Below are 23,271 nucleotides of genomic sequence, written 5' to 3' on the forward strand. Positions count from 1 at the left end.
ATCATTTTATGTGGATGTAGCGGTTTGGGGTTCTGTTTTATTTTAGAAAACGTGTAATAGACACTTTTGATAAAAATAATTCCAGCCAACTGTTTGAGTGTTAAAATGAAGTCTATATTTGTTTCTAAGGGTCATTTCGAACATATCAGTTTCACATTTAGTGCAAACAAGTTAAACAATTCGCGCTCAGTACGACATAAGATTAATTTTCATTTTAAAACTTTAGAATTATTAATGGGTTACGAAAAAATAGGTGGTTATTTTCTCACTATACGATTTTTATGCATGTCATTGCTAGGCTATGTGGCTTTTATTTACTACTACACGTAAACAACTACAAAAAAAACTTAAATCGATATCAAGTTTCACATTCGGTATTATTCGCCACATTTTTTAGTTATCACCTGCTTTTCTTAACTCCCTAACATTTCAAACAAAATTAAATGCAAATCCCCACACCCCAGTTGCAATAAGTGCTGTTCAGCGAAGCGGAGCGAAACAGTTAGCCGGCCCACAATGCACCGCTTCGCACGTGGTCACGCGACGCCATTTTTTCTCGCTCGTGTTCTTTTGTGAACTTCCTGAAACCGCGTTGCAGCCCCGCTGGTATTTTCGCTCGCAAAAAAAAGTAATTCACTCAGCGCGTCCGCTTTTTTGGTAAATGGCCGACGGGATTGCGAATGCAGTTGGAGAACCGCAAGTTGGAATTAGCGCTGCCGGCAACACCCACCTAGAACCTGAGGTAAGTGCTGCAAATTTATCGCGACCTGTTGGTCGGCACTTTCGTTTGAAAGTTACTTTCATTTTGGGCATTCTGTCACATTTTCTTCCGGGGATTTAAATTGCTAACTTTTGGTAAGGGTGCAAGTTTGGGTGGATAAAGTAATAGTATTGCATTTATTCTTGAATATATTTATTTGTTACTTGCAATTTCGATTTTGACACCTCGTTTCGTTGCTGAGAAAAAAGTAGGACGATTCGAAACCAGCGCCCATTCCTAATTAATAAAAGAAATTAAAATTGATTTATAGTCATTGTTATTGCCTTTTAGCAAATATGCGTTTTACTAACTTGTGAATTTCCTATATTGGTTAAAAAATATTTAAAAATGCAAAGTAGATTTTAAAACTTTAGCCCTAACATGCCCTGAAGTTCTCCTTTATGTTCCATTGTTATTCTAAGTGGTCAATAACTGTCTTTAGTTAAAACATTGTTGGTTTATTTTAGAATTTGCTAGTACAGCAATCCATTCTGCAAGCCCCTGGGCCTATGGGAGACGCTCCACAAAAAAGATCTTTAGAAGATGCTGGTAAGAAACAGTTTAATGTTAATCCTATTACTTTTGTTAATTGGATTTCCTTATAAAAACGTTATTTAGAAGAAGCTTGTAAGAAGCATATAAATATTTTATAATTTTAATTGATTTTCTCAGAAAAAAAGATTATTGAAAGATTCTTGTATAATGCATCTTGATGTTCTTACTTCCTTCAGCCTGTTGTACATTTAAAAAGTCATGTTTTGTAACTGTATAATTTATATAATCAGGCCTGAAAAATCAACTAAGGTCTAAAGTGCACCCAGCTATTATATCATGTATATATTGGAAAACCGTGTACTTATTCATTTTCTAGGGGTGCAGGTCTAGTCTGTGTAAAAAAATGTGCACTTATTAGTTTAATAATTAATAAAGGTATATATCTAAAACATTATTAGGATTTAATTTTCGATTAATTCAAATTTTGAACATTTGTTAGGTATATAAAAAAATCGGTAGCGGTTTAAAAAAATGATATCGGCCGATCCCTATTTAGGACCATTGTAGGCTTGAAAAGTTCTGATTTGACCCTATAATTTTTCTAATTGGCACCCAGGTAATGTATATTATTTTAAATTTACTTTTCACAACCCCCACAGCAGTTTAGTTTATTTACAACCCTGCTGATTTTTATTCTTTGTAGTTTTAGTTCATTCCTGCGCAATTTTTGGACATACAAACTCACTTTAGGGATGCTTGAAGCATCGTGACCTAAATTATACCCCTAAAAGTTTTCCAAGTTTGATCAGAATACAGTTCCTGTTATTTACAGTGGATCTAAATATGTGGCTTAGCAAACTCAATAATTTATAACAATAAAATTTTTCATTTTTTATCTGAAAGTGTAACCCCTGTTTGTTGAATGCTTACTTGTATTTGTCTTCCTAGATTTAAAACCATTTAACCTACCCACTTTTCTTTGAACAGATTTTTTGGCATAGTGTACCCAAAAAAAACTGTCCTCCGCTGCAAAGATATACTAAAATCCATTAGTTATTTAAAAAAATTCACCTAAACAATTAATAGTCAAAAATTCTGTTTTAGGGTATGCAATTGGAACCTGTTTTGAGTCTATCTTTTACATTAATTCTGATTGAAAAAATGCCCTTAATTGTGGCCTTGTAGCCCCGATACCATTCCTTAATTTATGGCCACTACAAATTTACTCAAAATTTATTTAATAAATGATATGTAGTTGATACTCCAAAAGTGGGGCTAATTTTAAATTGTAAATTCACTGGGTCTGCAATAGTTTATGCACTGGCCTGTTTTTGGACAAGCATTTAGTTGTAAAACTGGCATAGAGAACAACTCTAGTAGAAAGCTTTTTTTATGAAATTTTTTCTAATGCTGAACAATTAGGACACCTTGTATCTTTTAAGTGTTCAAATAGTAAACTAAAACCCTGCTTAATTAATACTTTTTTTGTTTAATTATATAGACAACTGGTTCTCACCCATTTGCCACAGAAGGAATAATAAAATGAAAAAACATTTAATACAAGATTAAATTCTGCACAAATACCTAAAATAAAACCACTTTGGAAACCTTAGTGAAAACAAAATTTTATAAATTATGCAATGCTGATTAGTGATTACTATTGGTTTGGTTTCCCAATTTGGTCTTTCCAAATTTTGTGATATTGGTGACTATAAATGTCTAAAGGTCAAAAGGATGATTGAATACATGTTAGGATTGTATTGAAAAGGTAATTTACCACCTAACCGTAATAATATATAGTTTTCAATATTTGTTAAGATAATGACAAAGCAAATGTGCTTTCAACTATTAGCGAAGTCATCTGGTTAATAATATATTTTTAAATAAAATGGTAATGTGCCAACTATTACAATGGTTATTTATTGTTTTTCGTTACACTACCTCGCACCCCCTTTAGAAGAATAACTAATTGCACAACCCACCCAATGTTGTAATTTGGTTATTGCTTTTTAAGTGACTCATGTGCTTTTGCATGAACACATAGCATACTTAAAAACTTTCCCTAAATTTTGTAGCAGAAATAGTGTTCTGTAATCTTCATAAACACATTGTATAGTTACAATGAACTCATCAATATAAAATTTAAAACTATTTAAACTGTCAGTATCAATTAGGTTTTACTGAAAAGTTTAAACAGCATTAATTTCTAGCACAATTTTTTCCGTTTGTTTGTTGACTGTTGTTTAAAAACTAAATTCCACATAACACCACTTCAAGCTTTTTTAGGAAGTTCCAGCCATATGTCGTTTGTTAGTGCTGGCGTGTATGTGCTTAATAAACGGTGGCTACAATATAATGAAACTATGTGCTAAAGCAAGCTTTGGCGTTCTATAGTAGATCCTATTACAGGATGTGGGCCGTTCAGGCAGGAAGTACCGTATCTCTTATGGGCCTACATAGTTCCATCCATTATTTGCCAGTGCTTTGTAGTTGCAGCCTGCTCACTTAGTCAAGTCCTTCTGTTGCTTGCTTGTTTCTGCTTTGTGGCTTAAAGTGATAAATTGTCACCTCAAATAAAAAGGTAATCTTGTGGCCACTGTTGGCTTTTCACACATTGGTGTGTCTTTCCTGTATAGCAGTTTGGTCCACTTCTATGTATTTTTAGTTTGTTAAATCAGTCGCAGGAAGAGGATACAATAGAAACTGATTTGCTCTTAATGGTTTAAAAATAGCGATTTATGATGATGTTTGTTGTAGTTTAGTTGTATAGATACTTTTTTTATATTATTGGTAAAATGTGATTATTTTTTGTTCACAGAAGAGCCTGGCCCAAAGAAACTAGCTTCTCTACCACTTGGCACTAATTGTAAGTTTGTGTTTTATGTTTATGTTGTATGTAAAAAGCTTAAAACAATTTTTACCTAAATATAATTTTACTCCAAAAGTTTTACTTTTAAGTAGGAAGCAGCAGAAACCTTAAAAATTGTACGCTAACTTTTGTTAAATGTACATGCTTCCTTTGGGTTAGGGCAATCTCATAAGGAAGTTAAAGGTTTTAATTAATGTATATTTTTCTCAGCCTTTGATCTTGCTTCTGGAATGCAACAAGAACCGTAAGTGTTTTTATATTAAAACTGTGTTTATTTTGTAAATTCTCTTTTTTATATTACAAAACTTAGATATTATTAATTTGTCATTTCTGTTTCATTTCCTATGCAAGTTTTTCTACAATATCTATCAAAAGCGGACATGTACTTAAAACTAACATTTGTAATGTTTTGAAAGCTTGTTTTTCAAGATTCATATCACTTCTAAAAATGTTAGTTTTCAAGTAGAATTTGTAAACAAGCATGAATGTAATTTAAACTTTATATTTCAGCGGAGTCATGTCAGAAACGATCAGTCTGCCAGATGACCTTGTCGGTTTAAGTAAGTATAATATTCTGTCTAGATTGTCCGCCAAAAAATTTAGCTGTTATATTATTTACAAAATTTGATCAAAAATTTGTTTGCTTGTCTCGTGTCTATTGAAAAATAGCTTTTCAAAAAACGGACAGCCAAAAATATGTCATATGTACTGTATTGTCTGTTGCAAGAATTAGTGGTTATATTGTTTACAAAAAAACATCAAAAATTTGTGTGCAGTACTGCAGTCCCTGTGTCTATAGAAAAAATATTAAATAAAAAAGGAGCAAAAAGTAGGTTATATGTACTGTATCGTCTTGTTGCAAGAAATAGCGGTTAATTGTATCAAAAACTTGTTTGCAGTCCCTGTGTCTATAGAAAAAATATTAAATAAAGGAGCAAAAAGTAGGTTATAATGATGAACTTGTAACTTGCCAGTCTTGCTTCTGACTCAGATGAAGCTAAAGGTTACACACAATTCTGAATACCTTACATTTAAATGAACTTTATTTAGTTTCTTTGTTAATATTGTTTCACCTAACATTCAACTTTTAAAACTTCACAGTCATTGGCCGAGGCGGCGAAAACATTATGAGGATGCAAAGAGAAACTGGATGCAGAATCCAAATTACACAGAGCATGCCTGGAACTAAAGAAAGACCGTGTACTTTGTCTGGAACTGTTGAACAAATTGAGTAAGGCACTTTCGGTTTTAAAGTAGAGAAAGATAAATCTAACAGTTTACTGATAATATTGCCCTATATTCCGCTTCTAACCATAGGCGCTGAACTTTAAAAATAGTGGGGTGTGGTTTTAAGCCACTGCAAAAATGCTTACTAATTGTATAAATCACCAACAGCTTTGGCGCTGTCGCACATTTACAAACAAATTATTTTGTCTTTTGTAATTTTTTAACAGCGCTTTTAGGCTGGAAATACTTCTTACAAATTGGCATAACACTAAACAAGTTTTGCCGAAGGGTAATTGAAGTACTGCCTTGCTAGCCAGTGTAACCAGCGCTACTTCTTACCAACTCCAATACCACGTGTAAGAGGTCCTTGGGTCAGGATCTTACCCTTTAGATTTAATGTCTTACAGTTATGTAACGCTACAGCTCTACATATTGACATGGACAGTTGATTAAACCTCTTTATTTCTTCACTTCACACAGAGTATGCAGAAACATGCTAAATGAGATTGTGTCACGCTCGCAAGCTGGAACACTAGGAAGCAACTTCAACCTTGGCTCTGGAGCCTTGGGTGGAATGGGAGATGGTTTGGAGAAATCTGTCACCATCGACATTCCTCCAGACAAGTGTGGCCTTATCATTGGAAAAGGAGGCGAAACAATTAAAATGGTATGAGTTTACAAGCTTTCGTGAACACTTGCTGTTTAATCTTTTGTTATTTTTATCTACTAAAATATTTGGAGTATGCATATTGCATAATTTCCTGAAACTTTTGTTTAAAAAGCCACTGTTATCTGATATTTTTAAGAAGTTTGTTATTACTTTAGTTTTGAAAATTATATACTTAACTTGCTATCATACGGTTTAAAATAAGTACAAGACCTAAAAAAAAAAGAACATTTTGTTTGGATTTTATGTGATAAATATACAAATCCGTATCTACACGCATTTTAATATAATGGTATTTTTTTGCGTTTTCGAAAACTGCTGCCACATGATGCTTTTAGCGTTAACAAAGTGCATGTCACTGTGATGACCAAAAGTCTATCACCCATTGACTGATGGCGGCTTATAAAAACCTTTCTACTGTTGATTTAATGCTAGACTAGGAAATTACGCACTTTTTTATCTTCCAGCTTCAACAGACGCTAGGAGTTAAGATGCTGCTTATTCAGGAAAGCACAGAAAACCTTGGAATGGCAAAGCCTTTGAAGATAACAGGGCCACAGATCAACATTGATGTAAGAATTTAATCTCATCATAATACATAAAACAGGAGTAGAGTTAATCGCTACTTGCAACTATTGGGGAAAAAGTTAGTTCATGCCACGTGATGTGTTTTGGTTCAAAGTAACTTTTACAATGATGACTTACTACCTATCACCCATTAACTGATGGCATAACACACTTATAAGATATAGAATCGAAGCTCACTTGACTTTAATTAGGTTTTACACCACTTTTTTGTTTTTATTGCAGAATGCTGTGAATACAATTCACCAAATGATGGCCACTAGAGATGCACAGATTGCTCAACAGAAAATGGATGGAAATATTGATGTGAGTGATGTTTTAAATCTTGATTATATTTTATGTGTACTGAGATCAAAACGTCTTACAGCTATGATGTTAAACCTGTGGTTAAGACGGCCTCAAAGCCAATGAAGAAAATCTTTTTCTGACATTTTACTGAGCTGTAAAGATGATTTATGTCAGTGTTTCTCAACCTTTTGTAGCGGTGACCTGATAGCAGAAATATAACAGTGCAGCCTTGGCAACCTGTTTATCAACACAGAACATTTTATAAGAAAAATAGCCTATTAAATTTTTAATTACTTTAAGCAATTCTTTTGTATATCTCCCACAGTTTTCTGTAACTTTGAAGAAATCAAATCTTGCTGTGGACCGATCTAAATAAATCTAGCCATGTAAACTACTGCAGTCGGCAGCCCAAACAAAATAAATGGTTTTGCGTCACCACCCATATGTTGAGAAACGCTGATCTATGTAAACTTGTGTGCTTCCAATTTCTACATCTAACATTTCTCCAAAAACTCTACAGCCGTCTATGTATGGAGATGATGCAAACAGGTCTTACATCCCAGTTCCAAAAGCAGCTGTTGGTGTTGTGATTGGCAAAGCAGGTGATATGATCAACCAGATACAGGATGAAACCGGCACAAGAATACAGTTTAAGCCAGGTAATTGTTAAAACTTTATTTATTAGTGTGGATTTATTCACTCAACCTACTGTTAGGTTAAACATTGCCACCAGATTTCTTGTATTTAGTACGACTCTCTAAATGTTCTTTGTGGTTTTTGAAGAGAACATTACATTTCCTCTTGATTTTTAAGAACATATATAATTATGTATGTATTGTAAGATCACCTATATTTCAGTCAATATTTTTTAAATCAAAACAAAATAGTTACATAACTGCACTGGAGTCTTTTAACTCTTAAAACAAGAATTGTCATACATACAGAACCCTCACTTTATAAAAATCTTTCAGAAGTTTTATTTTATTGATGTGAAATGATGATCTTGTAACTTACCAGTTCTGCTTCTGATTTTTCATGAAGCTAAACAGTTACACAAATATCTGATACACATTGATAAACTTCTGTCTTTGCAACGAAAACTGCTACATAAATAAATTAAAAAAGTATAGAAGAAGCGTACAACATTACCAAACATTTCTGATAGTTTACGCTGCAAATAAAGTTTGTCAAAAATATTTCCAAAAAACTCATCGAAAAAAATGACACTGTAATTTCTGAAAACGTTTTAATGGATTGTTCTGTTTTTTACATCTTTAAAGCCCCAAATCATATTTCTTATAATGGAAAACACCATAAACGACCGGTCAGTAAAATTGAGGTGCACACAGAACGACTCAATACATAATAAAGTAGTTGTGTGTTCTAGTTTAACGAAGTTTTTTTTTTATACAGAGGATCCAACTTTACCCGAGCGAATGTGCAGCGTAACCGGTCGCAAAGACGGAGTAGACGCAGCTATCAAGAAGATACATCAGATAATACAGAATGTTCAGGAGAGAGATGGTAATTTATTTATTTTGTAACCACAAGTAGTTAATAAGTCTAATAAATCAACATCATCTTATTGAAGACAATTTGATATCAACTTATTATTTTTTTACTTATTTATTACTTTGTATGCAAATATACTATTTTTACCTTCAGCAGTAAGTTATATAAAAACCTATTAGTTAGTTAACAATGTTAAGTGCTTGTCCATATTCTTAAGTGACATAATAATTTAAAAAATATATTCAGTAGTTACGTAGTTGCTTTTTATTTGTTTAATATTGAATGATGATTTGTAACTTGCCAGTTCTGCTTCTGAATTTATCTGAAGAGAAAACGTTACAAAAAAATCTGACAAAAAAATCTTCAAAAACTTTTTCTCAAGCAACACTTTTAATGTGAAATGTATTTTGTTGCTGTCGTCCAAAAATCTCACCCTTAACTTTCAGCCAACGGCAACCCTGGTCATATTTATCCTGCAGGACAGCGCATGGGCGGCGGTGGAATGGGGGGAGCATTTGGCGGCGGAGGGGGTGGTCCGGGCTTCGGCCAGTGGGAGGGTACTAACTCCCGAGGTGGGCGTAATATGGGCGGCCAGACCACTGAGGAACATTTGGTTCCGGCCAACAGAACCGGATTGGTAATTGGCAAAGGTAGGTTAATCTTTCGTGTGTGTTTAACTTGAATTTATTTTTATTTTTTTAGGGCTTTATTGACCTGTTAAATTTTTTAATTCAAGTTACTTTTATTTTATGGCTTTTTATTGACATGTTAGATGCACCATTTCATGAATTTCTGTGACTATTTTCAATGCCTATAAAAAAAAAAAAGTTAAACCTTATAAATGAGAATGTATAATATATTTTGTTTATCAAATAGTTGCATTTGAATGTGCCACGCATACTGTTTGATTATAGCGTAATGGTTTCAGGTTTTAGTAGACGTGTTAGGAATTTCAAAGCCCATATAAAAGTAGGTATCATTTTGACTGTTTCGAATATCTCATTTTCAACATCAAAATGATACCTACTTCTCTATGGCACTTGATATATTCCTATTTTTGGAGTTATTTTAAACCAAGAGCTTTTAAACTTATGGTGTACTTTTTTTGATTCCCTAAGTGTTCTTGTGATTTTAAAGAGAACATTGTATTATTGTATTTTTAATTTTTTTTCAATGTACATATGTTCATATTGTTAAATCACATTTTCGGTGAATATTGTCAAAATAAAACAAAATAATTAATAACTACCCTTGAATATCTCTTAAAACGAAGAATTTGTCCTACAAACAGAACCCTCACTTTATAAAAATATTTCGCGAGTTGTATTTTATTGATGTGAAATGATGATCTTGTAACTTGCCAGTTCTGCTTCTGATTTTTCATGAAGCTAAACAGTTACACAAATATCTGATACACATTGATAAACTCCTGTCTTTGCAAAGATAAGGCTACTTAAAACAATTAAAAAAAATATAGCGAAAATGTACAACATTAAAAAATATGAGAAATTTTACGCTACCAGTATATCAAAAATATTTTCCAAAAACTTGTCATCAAAAAATAAAACCTTAATTTTCAAAAACATTTTAGGTGATTTTTTCTGGTTTTTAAATCTTTTTACTTATGTTTGTGATTAAAGTTTTTTGACAGTTTTTAAAACACTTAGCTTTATGTAATATTGAAAGTCAAGTGTTTTACACCAAGTATTCTTCCAACAGGTGGGGAAACCATCAAGCAGATTAACATGCAATCTGGCGCCCACGCTGAGATCCAGCGCAATCCACCACCTGGCTCCGACCTCAACTACAAGACTTTCCTCATTAAAGGTACCAGAAGAAGTGTTTTTATTTGTTTGTAGAGATTGTGTTAAGGTGGTTGCAACCATAATTGCGTACCAATTGGATGAAAATGTGATCTTTCCGATATATTATCAAAGAAACAAAACTATTTCCTATTTTAAAAGTTTCTTATTGGCAAAACAGAACATTAAATTGAAAAAAAAAAATTGTATTTACTTTTTTCAGGAAAGTTTTATACACTTTTGGTGAACCAAACTTGTGTTACAGGAATTAATTATGCACTTTTATTGGTCAGTTTGTCAATTTCCAGCCCTATCAGAAATTCAGGCTGTCCAAAACTGCTCTACACACCAAAGTTTGGCACCTATTGTTGCAACTGTTAGTTTTTTTATACACTTTGTAGAACAGCAATGATGTTAAACCTGTGGTTAAGATGGTTTTCAGCCAATGAAGAAAACATATTTCTGACAAAACAACTGAGCTGTTTAATAATAATAATATATAATGTTTTTTTTACACTGATGATGGCATGAATATTGCCGAAACATTTGTAAACAGCGAAAGGCGATTTTATTGAATATATATAATGGCTTAAGTATTTTTTGTCAATATAACATTAATTGAAAGAACAACAACATACTTTTAGCTAAATGCAATACAAAATAATTAAACTCGGAAAACTGTTTTTTACATTAAAAAAAAACATTTCTTCTAAAAAAATTGTGTTTTTATAGTAATAACAAAAAAATAAAAACTAATTTTGAGAAAGCAATAGAATGCAAATACTTTCAGGTGGGTGAAAAAAAAATACTTTTCTTGAAAAATCTCCTATTTCTTTTCTCAAGGTACACCAGGAAAAAAATCTTTTTTTAAGTTACTTAATTTTTTTTCCAAGGTACACCAGAGCAGATCAAGATTGCTCGGCAACTGATTCAAGAAAAGGTTGACGCTGGCCCCGGTGGACCCCAGACAACCCCCCAATATGGCCGGCCGATGGGGGCACCACCAGGCCAACCCCCTCCATTTAGTCACCCCCCACCACAGGTAAATTTCATTGCCATTGCCAATATGTTGGCTCGCCATAATTTTACAATAGCAATGAATGATATTTGTAAAACATGTTGGCTGGCTATAAATTTTCAAGCCTATAAAAATTGTAGGGTCTTGACTACTTAAGATTTTGATATATTTTCACATTTATTAGTTTATGTATAGTTTTAAACTAAAATTGAAGCATTTTAGTTATGAATGTTTAAACGTTACTTCAAACAAAACGGATTGCACTTTTATGTGGCATTCCTTAAAATATGAGTCTTTATCTTTTTCGCATTTATCAAAGAAACACGCATGACAGAGTAAAGGCCAATTGTTACTTAAATCACAAATGATCCACACTTTCTTAACTTCAGGATTTAACAAGCGTATCGCATGTTGTAAAATGTTTTATGCATTTTAATAGCCTGTTGAGCAATTAAAGTCGGCCATACAAGAAATATGTTAACTTTAAATATGAAGCACTGAAATAAAAGGACAGGGTAAATTATTTGAAAACAATTTGGTAGCACGAAAATTCACAGATGGCGTGCCAACATTTTCGTCAGTGTAATTTCGTTTGGGCGAGTAAGGACTGGATTTTTTATCCCTGTTGTTGTAAGAAAAATATACTGCTAGTAATTTGTCAGAACAGAAAATACTACACAATGAGTTAATTCATTACCAACCGTTGTCATTTACATACACAGCAGTTTGGTTTTACTTTTTTAAGTTGTCTTCAAAGCTTTGTAAAATCAACAAAAGTGAACTCTACAAACTTGTTTATGCAGATTTTAACCAAGCTTGTATCTTTTAATTAGCTACAATTGTCATATAGCATCTGTCAAAAAAAAAAAAAAAAAACAGAAGTAAGTAGCATTTTGAACGTTTTGAATAACTTTTTATCATTTTCGACCTGAAAAAACTTTTGTATGGGCTTTGATATTTTTATCATGTCTTACTACAACTTCCAACCATTATTCTCCAATCATTAAAAAATGTTTATTTTATTCACAGCAACAGCAATTCGGTGCTCTCCCATCTGTGAGTTACCCCACTCAGAGCCCCCTACAGGTTCAACCCCAGGCACAGCCTGCACCCCAGTCGTTCCCACCCCAAGCGTGGGGTGGAAACCAGTTCCAACAGTGGAATCCACCCGCAGCTACGACTCCACAACAGAATGGTACTGATCTAAGTAAGTAAAATTAAAGGGATGCAGTAAACTAATTGTATCTGATTTCTCATGAGAAACAATTCTGATATCAATGTTTTCGGTCAAATAATTTTGCAAAATACAAACTAGTGCTTATTATGGTAATGTCCACTTGTGTAAGTTTAAACTATGAGTAATTGCTAGAAATTTGTGGTTATTTGCTGAAATGATGAAGCCTAATATACTGATATTGACAATGTTGGCGTTTTATGTCATTTAGTATGGTTTGTATATAAATATATGATCTATGTGTAAATTTGAAGATATTCTGTCAAAATTAACTGGGTTATAATTTGAATTTAATGCTTGTGATAAATGGTATTTATTAAAATTAGCGAAACGCTTTATTTATTGCAAAATAATCTGTGGGGCTGCATGCTACAGAAAAAACAACCCTATGTTCTTAAAACAGAGCAATTTTTCTTTTATCACTGCATTGCAGTAGCGTCTAGTTTTAGGGCAAAAAAACTTCATTAAATCACTGGCACAATCGATTTTGTTTTGCCTTTAACAGCTAAATCAGTGGGCGACACCAATGCAGCAGCCTGGCAGTCTTACCTGCAATTGTATGGTGGTCAGGCACAAGCCATTCAACAGCCCACAGGTGTGTAATAGCAATGCTCTGGGTACATTCTCCCCTATTTTCCACAACATAGTTTCCATTTACGTGGCTAGCGATGGTGTAGGTCCAAATTAATGCAAAATTTTTGTTCTTTTTTGCAATTAGTTTTTTATTTTTATATTGTCATGGCTGTGTTGTTGGTCTGTTGGCATGCTTTATTAATAGAAATCCTTGTGCAAAGAGTTACGTTTTGTTTAGTTTCTGCAGCTGCAGCAGTGGCAAGTCAACCTGATTACACCAAACAGTGGGATGAATACCTGAAGCAAACTGGTAAGTCTGTCTGTAAACTACCTAAAACAAAATTAACTCGGACATATTAGACCAGGGGTGTCCAACATGAGGTTGGCCCCCGACCTAATAAAAGATGGCATGCAAATCCTAAAAAAATACAGCCAATTATCAAAAAAGCTTATTTTTTGTTTATTCACAATACAAAATAATCCCAGCAATTACGACAACAAACAATTACTTCTGATATTATAACACTTTACTGTTTATTTTTTGCATAAAAGCGCTTTTAATATGAGAAAAAAAATATTTGCTAAACTTTGGCACGGGAAGAAGTTTTAAGATAAAAATTTGCACACAGGCATGTTGGAGTTGCACATCCCTGTATTAGACTATTGCTCATACATAATACCTGGTATCAATAAAATTGTAGTATCGATAGGCTAGTTATTATTAATGCCACTGAGTTAAACAGTCTAACACCGTTTTTATAAAACATGATTTTCTGTTTAATTAAGTTTACAATTGACAATTTGCTTAATATCAAGCATTTTCGATAAACAAAACTACTCGTATTCATATAGCATTTACATGTCTCAATTCTGTAAATAAAGTTTATTTTTAATAGGATCATAAGATGCTACTTGTCCAAAATATAGTATCTCTGTTAATTTGATTTGATCTGCAACACTAAAGGCCCGTTTACACTACAGCTGCACTGAGCTGAGCAAAGCGTAATTTGCATTTAAATTCTATTGTGGCGAGCGTTTCAAGCTTTGCTAAACTCAAGCCCAGTGCAGCAGCTAGCTTAAAGTTACGCTTTGCTAAACTCAAGCCCCGTGCAGCAGCTGCAGCTAGCTTAAAAATACGCTTTGGAGCGATTTTCACGCTTTGCTAAACTCCTCAAGCCCAGTGCAGCTATAGAAACACGTTACGTTTGGAGCAATTTTTACGCCCAGCGCAGCTCACTGCAGCTGTAGTGTAAACTGGCCTTACATGATCTGGCTTTACATGATCAGTAACTTGTAAAACTAGGACCCTTTCAAATCTCATACTAGCCCAGCGGTTCCAAAACTGGGGACCGCGGACCAACTGGGTCCGTATAACAGTTTCAGAGGGTCCGCAAAGAGAATTAGTCTTTAAAGTTTTTCAACATTAGGCTTTAGAGAATATTTGTAAACATGTTTTAAACTTTATCTGTCATCATTCTTAGTCTTTAGTTATGCTTTATTGTTCAATCACATGAGCGTGTTTTATGATGTCTCTTGTGACATCATCAAGCTTCTATTATGCTGTACTACCTGCTATAAGCGAATCGTTCGCTTTCGTTAGAAAGTTGTTACATTATAAATAATTATGGTTGCACTAGTGTACTACAATAAACATGGGCCAACTGAACCTTGAATTTATATAGGGCAGCGAAATATCAAAATAATTGCAACGGGTCCACCAGGCAAAAGTTTTAGAAAAGCTTGGGAACTACCGAACTAGCCCCTTTGTATCAGCAATACTTTGACACATGTTAATAGACATTAACTCACAACTGACAATAATTTCAATGCTTTAAGTCCAAATTATTTGCAGATAAATAAGGTTCTTTTGCACCATATACTGTCTTGAATATTTAAAGTACTGGGATAAGATTGGTACTTTTTGTCCGAACTGCTAAAAGCCAAACTACTCAAAATGATGATCTTGTAACTTGCCAGTTCTGCTTCTGACTCTAATGAAGCTAAACGTTACAATTTATCTGATCCTAGAAAAAAAAACCTGTCAGTTTTGATTTAAAAAAATTTAAAGAGCTTTTTTGTTAAACGAAGCTTTGTCTTTCAGGTGCTGCGGCTGCGGCAGCAGCTGCTGTTGCAGCTCCAAATGCACAAGCCATTCAACAGTCAGTTGCTGCTTCACCAGCTGCCACTGCCACTAGTCAGGTAGGCACAAGCATATCTACTTAAATTTCTATCAGTTAAAAAAACAATTTTCCTAAGTTGGTTAAAATAAATTCTGTTAACTTTTAGAATCTGTCTAATGCTACTTCTATTTAAATTAAAATACTTTGATAAAAATGTGAAGATAAGATTCAAAAACGTTTTGCCAACTTTAAAATGCAAACAATTTAAATGCCTTTGATTTAATATTTTCTAAAAAGAACCTATTTATGAGCAACAGACTGCTGCCACATGATGCTTTTAGCGTTAACAAAGTGCATGTCACTGTGATGACCAAAAGTCTATCACCCATTGACTGATGGCAGTTTCCAACTCTTGTCACAATTTCTCTATAAATAATGTTTTTTGTAGCTTGATAATGAATTGCTTGATTAAGACATTTCGATAAGAACTTCTATTATCTCCAGTTAATGTTATATTGATACTTCAGTTGATGTGATTCAAGTTCGCATCGAAATGTTGATCTACTCGACTTATTAGGCTTTGACATTCATTATTATCAAGCAACAGACCCATGCATAGTGTACAGTATTTTGTTTGTGGTAGAAGCAATTATGAAAACTTCACTTTTGTTCAGGCACCCACCGATTATTCTGCAGCATGGGCTGAATACTACAGACAATATTATGCGATGCAAGGCCAACAATATGCCCACGCAGCTGCCGGTCAGGCCCCTGCTCAAACTTAAACTGAATCGATTCCCCCCTTGTAAATATCTCCCCGGTAAGTTGTTAAGTTTTTCTATCGGCTATGTCTACTTAGATTGGATTAATACATTTGTGCGACAGTATTTAACCAACTAATTGTTCTTGCAACAAAATTATAGTGGTAATTTAAATTATATGAAATATAGATATTTTAAAAATTGATTAGCTAGAAAGTATTTGCGACGAATAAACAGGGTTTCAACCACAATTGCAAACTCGATATACTAGAAAGGTGGATTTTAATACCTAATTTTACTCCAAATCATGCCAAGCTCTCCCGGGGTTTACCCATTCATATTTGTTTCCATTTTGAGTAGGCCTTTTTAAAACTTTGCGGTAAGCCTAGAAATATTTCGTAATCCCTTTCGCAAAGCATTTTCCATATTTGGTGCTTAGCTGTCATTAATAGTTTTGTTATTGTTTTTTCTGGTTAAGTGTATTGAATGTAATTAAAATGCCAGTGACTAAACACTAACATGCCTATTAAAGATCGGTACTATGTTTCATTGTTTTTTAAACTGTCTTGCCTGTGGTTTAGTTACAATATATTTGCAAAATTATTGATCTGAACTATTCTGAACATTGCAAATACCGGTTTTGCTTTCGTTTGAAAACTTCTTGTGACATTATTGCTTCCAAAGTCTTTGGTGATGTCAATTTACTACAAATGTCTTAATTGTCAATACTTTTGTTTGTGTCTTTGTGGTTCATCTCCTACAATTTGTTTGTGATACATGCAAACTCAAGTTTCTCGTGATTCTGTGATACTGATGCATTTTATGTCACACTATTTTGTGCTCCTGCTACAAAATGTTATTTAAAGGACTAGACTGGACTAAACAAAACAAATAACAGAATACATGTTAACTTTCACTCACAATTCATTAATGCAGGAATTGGGAAGCTTTTTTGAAAGGAATTTTCAGGGCTCTTAGCCCGTGCCTGTTTAAAGAAATTTAGATTTATCATCCCTGTTTGCGCCATGAAACTGAGTAATCAAAATTTTTCAAACTTAGCTTATCAAAAATTATTTGGGTCTTAAAGTAAAACCAAAAATATTCGGCGTTGAATCGTTTATAAGTTTCCAACTCTTGCATTAATTAATCACTCATGAAATATACAACACTGCTTCTATCTGTATATCTAGGTTTATTCAAATATGGATTTTTAGACAGCAATTTTTATGATCATTCTTTTTGTAGGTTAGCAATACTATTGTTATACTGAAAACAAACAAAAAATCCTTACATTCAACTTATTACTGTACAGTAAACAGTTGCAAAATAATCACACACTTTACACAGCTACTGTTACCCATGTCTATGTAGACGGACACACTAATAATACAATTTTATCACTCACACTTTTACACACATTTTTGTTTTGTCAATACTGTAATACAATTCAATCATTCCATGTTCAATAAGTGTGTTTTAAATACTGAACACTTTATTTGTTTGTCGTGAATTTCAAGACAAAACTAAATTATAGTTTTGCAGTTACTTATATATGTATTTTCATTTGTCTTTGTTTAAACCAAATGTGGTATTCCAAAATATGGCAGTTTTGTCACTTGACTCTAAAATAATTCAACACTCACCCTATTTGAAGAACACCGGCATTTAAAAACCTTTTGAATACAGGGATTAAACTCATAGAATGATGCATTATGACATTTTATGTAACATATCTGTGTGCAATTTATTCCATTAATGCAAAAGTGTGCAGTTGTTTTAAGCATGTCACTTTAACGTTTAATCTTATTAATGAATATGCTGTTGCTGCCAGGCATTGCTTCAATCCTACAAATGTTCTTCCGACAAAAAAATTTTAAAATGCCAACGTTTTTGACCACCTATTTCGGGCAATCTTTTATATACTAGACAAACAATAAAATTGAAAGTAAAAAACAAAATTAAAAATAAATAAAATTTTGTTGTTTATCTGATATATATGTTTTCGACTTTAGTTGCAATTATATTGCCTTAAAGAAGATTGCCCGAATAGGTGGTCAAAAACGTTGGCACTTTATTAAAATTTTGCCGGAAGAACGTTTGTGCAATTGTTTAATCTTATTGTGACTGTACAATAAAATCAATATTTCAAATGAACCTAAGGTTATTTAACTGTTTCAAGAGTTTTGTTAGGAAGACTTTTTACCAGTGATACTTTTTTATTTATGTGTATTTCTAATTTATACCAATTTGACCCGGTTTGTTCTATTTAAATTAATGTTAAAAGGGCCATTAATTATGCCAATTTCTGGCATTTTCTGATTGCCTTGTTAAAGACTGAAATGATGTTTAAAAACCCCCCCGAAAAAACTGCAAAAATACACATGTTGTACAATCTGTTATCACATTTTAATGCAACTGAAATGCAATTTTGTGTTTAACTGTTCAACTTTTGCAATCTGACGATCAACGATGCTTTTCCATGAAGAATTTATTGTAAATTTCTTGTCTTTTGCTGTGCTTTAATGGATTTTGTAAATGTCTATTTGCCTGTCCGCTCTGTTTTGACGATGCCAATTTCTGCTGTTTCGGTGCATTTCGAGATATTTTTGGTTGTGGTGGTTTAAAAAAACTGGTGTTTTACGTAATCTTGTCTGTTTGTGTCCAGATCCTCTTGAACTAGCGGACTCGGATGTACATAGCCTCTCTCTTTTGTACATACTCAACTTCCATAAAATGCTGGCGTGGAACCAGCACAAGCTCAATAGCAGCTGCGACGGCAGATGGCGATGATTCAAAATCCAACTGGGCTCGAAACGATTTTTGTGCCAAACCAACTTCTTTATGTCGTCTTCAAACCGCACTCAACTCCAATCTTGACCTCAAAAATGCGTAGATTTTGCTCCAGCTAGCGCCTTGCCAGTTAATCACGACGACAGCCCTCACGCCTCAAGTCTATGCGCTTACTTGTGCATAGTGAGTGTCCCTTTACATGCCCAGCAACCTGGCTCTTTACCATATGGTGGCCAAAGACGATTAAAGAACGCTCATTAAGTGGCTTGCTTTGCTCGCCTTTTTGGTTTGAGTTGGCGATGAGGTTCGATGTATTTTGTGGCTACGAACACTCGCGTGTCTAGTTTGTATCTTGCGTCGTTACCTTGTCCGCTGTTGCATTAAAAGTGTGACCTTTCGCTCCAATATTGTAGCGATGGCGGCAAATTTGGTGTGTAGCGTTGGTAAGCTGTTGTGAACAAAGCGCGATAATCTATTGCCTTGCTCGCCCAAACAAAATTCCTAAGGCTGTCTTTTGACCGTGTCTATCAAACTTATTTATACCGATGGTGGAATTCTTGTTTTATAATTGCCCAAACGCGATTCAATTGCTTTGCGGCGCTCAAAATGCACGTCAAGACTTTCGTTCAGCTTTTCACCGTTTATTTATTAACCGAAGTTTTTACCATTTTTTCCGAGCCCGGTTATAAAGTGCCTGCATAGATGTTCGAAAACTTCGATGATATCCCACCTGTTTCGTCGCGCGTGTTCGTGTTTTGCACCCTGGTGCGTTGAAGAACCTCGCAATCATGTGTCGCATACGTATCGCTTGAAACTAACGAAATCCACTGTCCGAACCTTTTGAATAATGGTGTTGCTCACCACTTGACAAAACTATACTTTGTGTGCTTTGAATAAGACCAGCAAAGCTATATGTGCGTCCTAGTCCTGTTGTGTCAATGATGAATGTCGTAGTTTACTGTTGTTGCCCCTTTTCGAATGAGTTGGCTTATCCCGCGGCGGCGTTTTTAGTAAGATATCGTAGCACTTCCCCGGATTATTACCATTTTGCTTTTTCGTTACCGAAGCGCTCGTTTTCAATCTTCGCCCAAAAGGTGTGCTAACATTTTAGTTCGTATAAGCTGACTTACCTTAACTTTAATCGACTTATTTTTTTCGACGATTCGCTTCAGTTCAGTTCGCTGCTTCACATTTTTTTCTCACTTTGGTGTCTTTTCGCTCCAGTTTCGCGTTTCGGTTTAGTGACTATTTTTTATCCTGGCATTTTTTTATTACCTTAATTTCTCGCGCCGTTCTTGACCGCAAATTGGAAAAGTGATTGTGAACTTTTTTGTGTCTCGCGACAGTGATTTGCAATCCCATGAATTGCCCCGTTTTAATCCACGATCGAGTTTTTGTGTCGCGCGCAAAGTAATAATCGATGAGAGCAATGTATCGTTGTTGTAGATCACCTCGCTGTGCGATAGATACGAAGTTGTCGAAATGAATGTCTCCGTGGTATACTGTGGTGTTTTTTGTGCGTAGAATTAAGCCTCCATCCAAAAGTATCTATATTTTTTCATCAGGGCACCTCTAACATTTTTATTCAAGCAGCGAACTACATTTTTGTTAAATTACCCGTCAGTGGTAGTTTCAGACGGTTGTTATGTGATGCTGAAACCTGTAGCTTACCTGCTCGATGCATATCCCTTTCATTCTTGGCGTGCTGCCTTTTTATTTCCACGTTGTATATTGTGTTTAAACCCAGATGCTCCAAAACAGTCAGCGACCGCGACTCAGAGGCCAATGTGCCAGATGGTGTAGTTATCACACAAGGCTTCACCCCGCATATGGTTTGTATATAAAATCACCTCTGGTGCTAGCCTGAAACGGCTCCACTTGTATATAGGACCTCCAAGCCAGCATTGTATACCCAAGAGAACTATGTATTCGTCCCCCATATAAAAAGTGTGCCTGTGTTTGTTGTGCTTTTGAACGAACGACGAAGAGGTAGCGTGTAAAAATCGTCTTTCAATTCTCTTAACCAAGTTATGTTACGCGTGTGCTTGTTATTTTGCCAGCTTTTAATTTTTCGCTCGCATCTAAACCGTTTATCCTTCCACCACACATTACATTATTACCCCGCGATAGATTTACCATTTCCCTGAACGCCAATTTTCTACTTGCGACCTTTTCTTCTGGCGAATATCGACGATTGTCTGAGCGGCGGTTTGCCTTACAAAAGGTCTCTTCAAATAGTGAACCGTCAAAACATCTTCTTCCGGGCTAAACCTTGTGTGCGACGCTGAAAATCTGTTCCAACTTAGTTTACGGATTTCTTTTTAAGCTATTTGTTAAACAAAACTTTTCCGTTTGTGGCGCGTGTAACTGTTGCGAAACGTCGAGGTGCGTTTAACTTTGCTGCTGCTGCGTTAGTGACTGTAAGTGATGCGATAAATCGTCTACCGAGCGCCCTCTTTTAACGCCTGAACGCGAACGCCCGTATTCTATCTATTTTTTCCCAGTGTTCCGCCAGTCTCTTCTATTATTTTTACTCTTAACGATGATGTTACGTTCTTAGCACAAACCGCGAATTGTCACCTTTCTTTCAATCATCGCGTAACGAACTGTGTTCGAGAAAAATCGCCGTCGACGTAATAACGCCCCTTTTTCGTGAAAACCGCGTCATATGCAAGGAAATAACAATCGCGCAACTTTTACATCGCGTCTTATTCGCGCTGTAGTTTTTGTGTCGCCCCAGTTTTTTTCTTTACCCCGTTTCTAGCGATCTTGCACGAAGCTCTATTAAATGAACCGCGCGCCACCACTAATACCTTTTACGCCTCCCTATTATTTATTGTCTTAACATCGCTTTATCTCGTCCCAGTTGCAAAGCCTATATTTTACAGTTGAAAACCCCAACTTATATTTTTTCGCGATTTTTCTTCCCTAAAAAACCGTTTCGCGTCGCCGCCTTCAATGCGCCTCTTATCGTTCCGCGATCCTAAACCAAACAATTGTCGCCGATCGTGGCTTTGAGTGACTATTAGCGTGCCACTGTGAAACGCCCGCAACCCTTTTTTCCACAAAAATATAATTTAACGAATGATTTTGCGTCGTCGCCAGTTCGTTTTTCTCCGATCTTTCGTAGTTACTTTTTATTAACGTCGCCGTTTCACCTTTTTTACCGGTAATAATTTGTTTTGCGCTGCGCTCAGTCGATTGCGACACGTATTAATGTGTAGCCGCCAGTTTTTTTTTCGTAAAGCCGCCAATCCGAGCTTTTAAGTTAAGACGCGCCTCGACTTTCGCATTTCGTTTCGCTCCACGCGGATACAAAATGTCGCCCAACTGTTTCGAAGCCATAACCGCCCGGTTGAACAATGAAGGCAAACCGTCGCTCTGACAAACCCGAGTTTTCTTGCGTTAAATTTTTAACCTTTCTTTCGCATCGCATTGGTTTTTGAACGTTTTGTCGAATGTTACTCGCTTTGAGCGAAATTCACATAAGATTTCCATTATTGTTTCGTCATATTACGTCACTAGTGGACTGCCAACCTGTAAAACTAACCGTTTACCCCCCTCTAAGTGTCGCACATTATCAATAAAGCCAACTTGGGTAACTGTCCACACCTGCTACTCATTCTGTATCGATTTGAAAATTCCCGCGCATTTTTTAAAGTAACGACGTCGAGCTGTTGATCAGGTGAATCCCCCCGTTAATGAAAGTGTACAAATAAAAAAGCTGTGCTTATAATGACGCTTGATTTGTTAAAGGTGCCAAGGTTTAGAGCAGAGATCCTGCTATTTTTTTGTGATGATCAAAACAATACATTGATAAAGTACTGGACAAGGGGTTGTCAAACTTTTTTAGAAAAATTGCTCAACGGTCCCTTAAAAAATATACACAAAATAACATTTGTTTTTAATGATATCAATTGGATGGGTGCACTTGCTTCTTTGCTATCAGCTCGGCTATGTTAACCTCTAACGAATCACTTTTTTGTGTGAAGCAATCACGAACAGTTTTTAAAACCATGACCGTACAGCTCACGTGTAACTCTCATTAGCACAATGCAATACTGTGACGTCACAATGGACAATTCAACTCCAAGTGTACAATAAGTGAATGTGCAACTAATCGTCTTGCTTTGGAAAAGTAAGTTTCCTGAATTTTTTTTGCACAAGAGGTTTTCTTCAAGATGGTCGTTTTGATTTTTTGTTAGGTGCTTCGCGGTCCCAGAAAATTGTCTCGCGGACTCCAGTTTGAGAACCACTGGGATAAGCGATTTGGCCTCGTTTACTGACGACGGTAGTTCACAATTCGGTTGCTTTTCGGGATCATGCAGCACCCCTAAATTCTTAGTTGATATTTTTTGCATAACAGAAAGACAAACCACTTTAAAGCCAAAGAAAACCAGAATATTTTAGAAAATTGTTTAGCAAACCGTTTGGTCGAAATAAAAGGTAAAGATAGTTGCAAAAAACCAAGCATATTTATCGAAATACGTAATCATTACAAACTACCACCGAAAAAAGACCTGAAATACTGTTCAAAACGTCGAAATCAGAGATCTACTAATGTGACAAA

General features: G+C 34.9%; 1 protein-coding gene and 6 non-coding genes across 10 annotated transcripts; all 7 read left to right on the top strand.

Annotated features, from left to right (window-relative positions):
- The first annotated feature begins 583 nt into the window (after positions 1-583).
- LOC146134566 (far upstream element-binding protein 3-like) lies at positions 584-22,431 on the top strand. 4 transcript variants are annotated; one of them, XM_083396550.1, is made up of 20 exons: positions 584-742; positions 1,228-1,309; positions 4,074-4,121; positions 4,335-4,368; positions 4,635-4,684; positions 5,226-5,355; positions 5,832-6,018; positions 6,486-6,590; positions 6,829-6,909; positions 7,412-7,550; positions 8,305-8,415; positions 8,850-9,053; positions 10,123-10,230; positions 11,099-11,247; positions 12,253-12,430; positions 12,963-13,052; positions 13,269-13,340; positions 15,132-15,229; positions 15,825-15,970; positions 18,577-22,431. In XM_083396550.1, the coding sequence occupies exons 1-19, from the start codon at positions 662-664 to the stop codon at positions 15,933-15,935; spliced, it is 2,058 nt and encodes a 685-aa protein (XP_083252676.1). In that variant the 5' UTR covers positions 584-661; the 3' UTR covers positions 15,936-15,970; positions 18,577-22,431. The 4 variants fall into 4 exon arrangements, with proteins under 4 accessions (XP_083252676.1, XP_083252677.1, XP_083252678.1 ...); XM_083396551.1 differs by having other exon boundaries at positions 20,449-22,431; XM_083396552.1 differs by having other exon boundaries at positions 8,883-9,053.
- Positions 6,339-6,416, top strand: LOC146134567 (small nucleolar RNA SNORD83). Its single transcript, XR_014501721.1, has one exon. It is a non-coding gene; the product is annotated as a small nucleolar RNA SNORD83 (small nucleolar RNA).
- LOC146134568 (small nucleolar RNA SNORD83) lies at positions 6,675-6,749 on the top strand. Its single transcript, XR_014501719.1, has one exon. It is a non-coding gene; the product is annotated as a small nucleolar RNA SNORD83 (small nucleolar RNA).
- Positions 7,881-7,959, top strand: LOC146134569 (small nucleolar RNA snR61/Z1/Z11). The gene has a single exon (XR_014501725.1). It is a non-coding gene; the product is annotated as a small nucleolar RNA snR61/Z1/Z11 (small nucleolar RNA).
- LOC146134570 (small nucleolar RNA snR61/Z1/Z11) lies at positions 8,681-8,758 on the top strand. The gene has a single exon (XR_014501724.1). It is a non-coding gene; the product is annotated as a small nucleolar RNA snR61/Z1/Z11 (small nucleolar RNA).
- Positions 9,740-9,818, top strand: LOC146134571 (small nucleolar RNA snR61/Z1/Z11). The gene has a single exon (XR_014501726.1). It is a non-coding gene; the product is annotated as a small nucleolar RNA snR61/Z1/Z11 (small nucleolar RNA).
- Positions 15,474-15,551, top strand: LOC146134572 (small nucleolar RNA SNORD83). The gene has a single exon (XR_014501720.1). It is a non-coding gene; the product is annotated as a small nucleolar RNA SNORD83 (small nucleolar RNA).
- Positions 22,432-23,271: the final 840 nt, after the last annotated feature.

The sequence above is a fragment of the Ascidiella aspersa genome, chromosome 9, assembly GCF_963924565.1.
Source record: "Ascidiella aspersa chromosome 9, kaAscAspe10.2, whole genome shotgun sequence".
NCBI classification, from domain to species: Eukaryota; Metazoa; Chordata; class Ascidiacea; order Phlebobranchia; family Ascidiidae; genus Ascidiella; species Ascidiella aspersa.

Coding starts and splice junctions, on each gene's coding strand:
- LOC146134566 (XM_083396550.1), top strand. CDS start 662: ATGGCCGACGGGATTGCGAATGCAGTTGGAGAACCGCAAGTTGGAATT. Junction 4,122..4,334: donor TCTACCACTTGGCACTAATT/GTAAGTTTGTGT, acceptor TATTTTTCTCAG/CCTTTGATCTTGCTTCTGGA. Junction 13,053..13,268: donor AGCCATTCAACAGCCCACAG/GTGTGTAATAGC, acceptor CGTTTTGTTTAG/TTTCTGCAGCTGCAGCAGTG.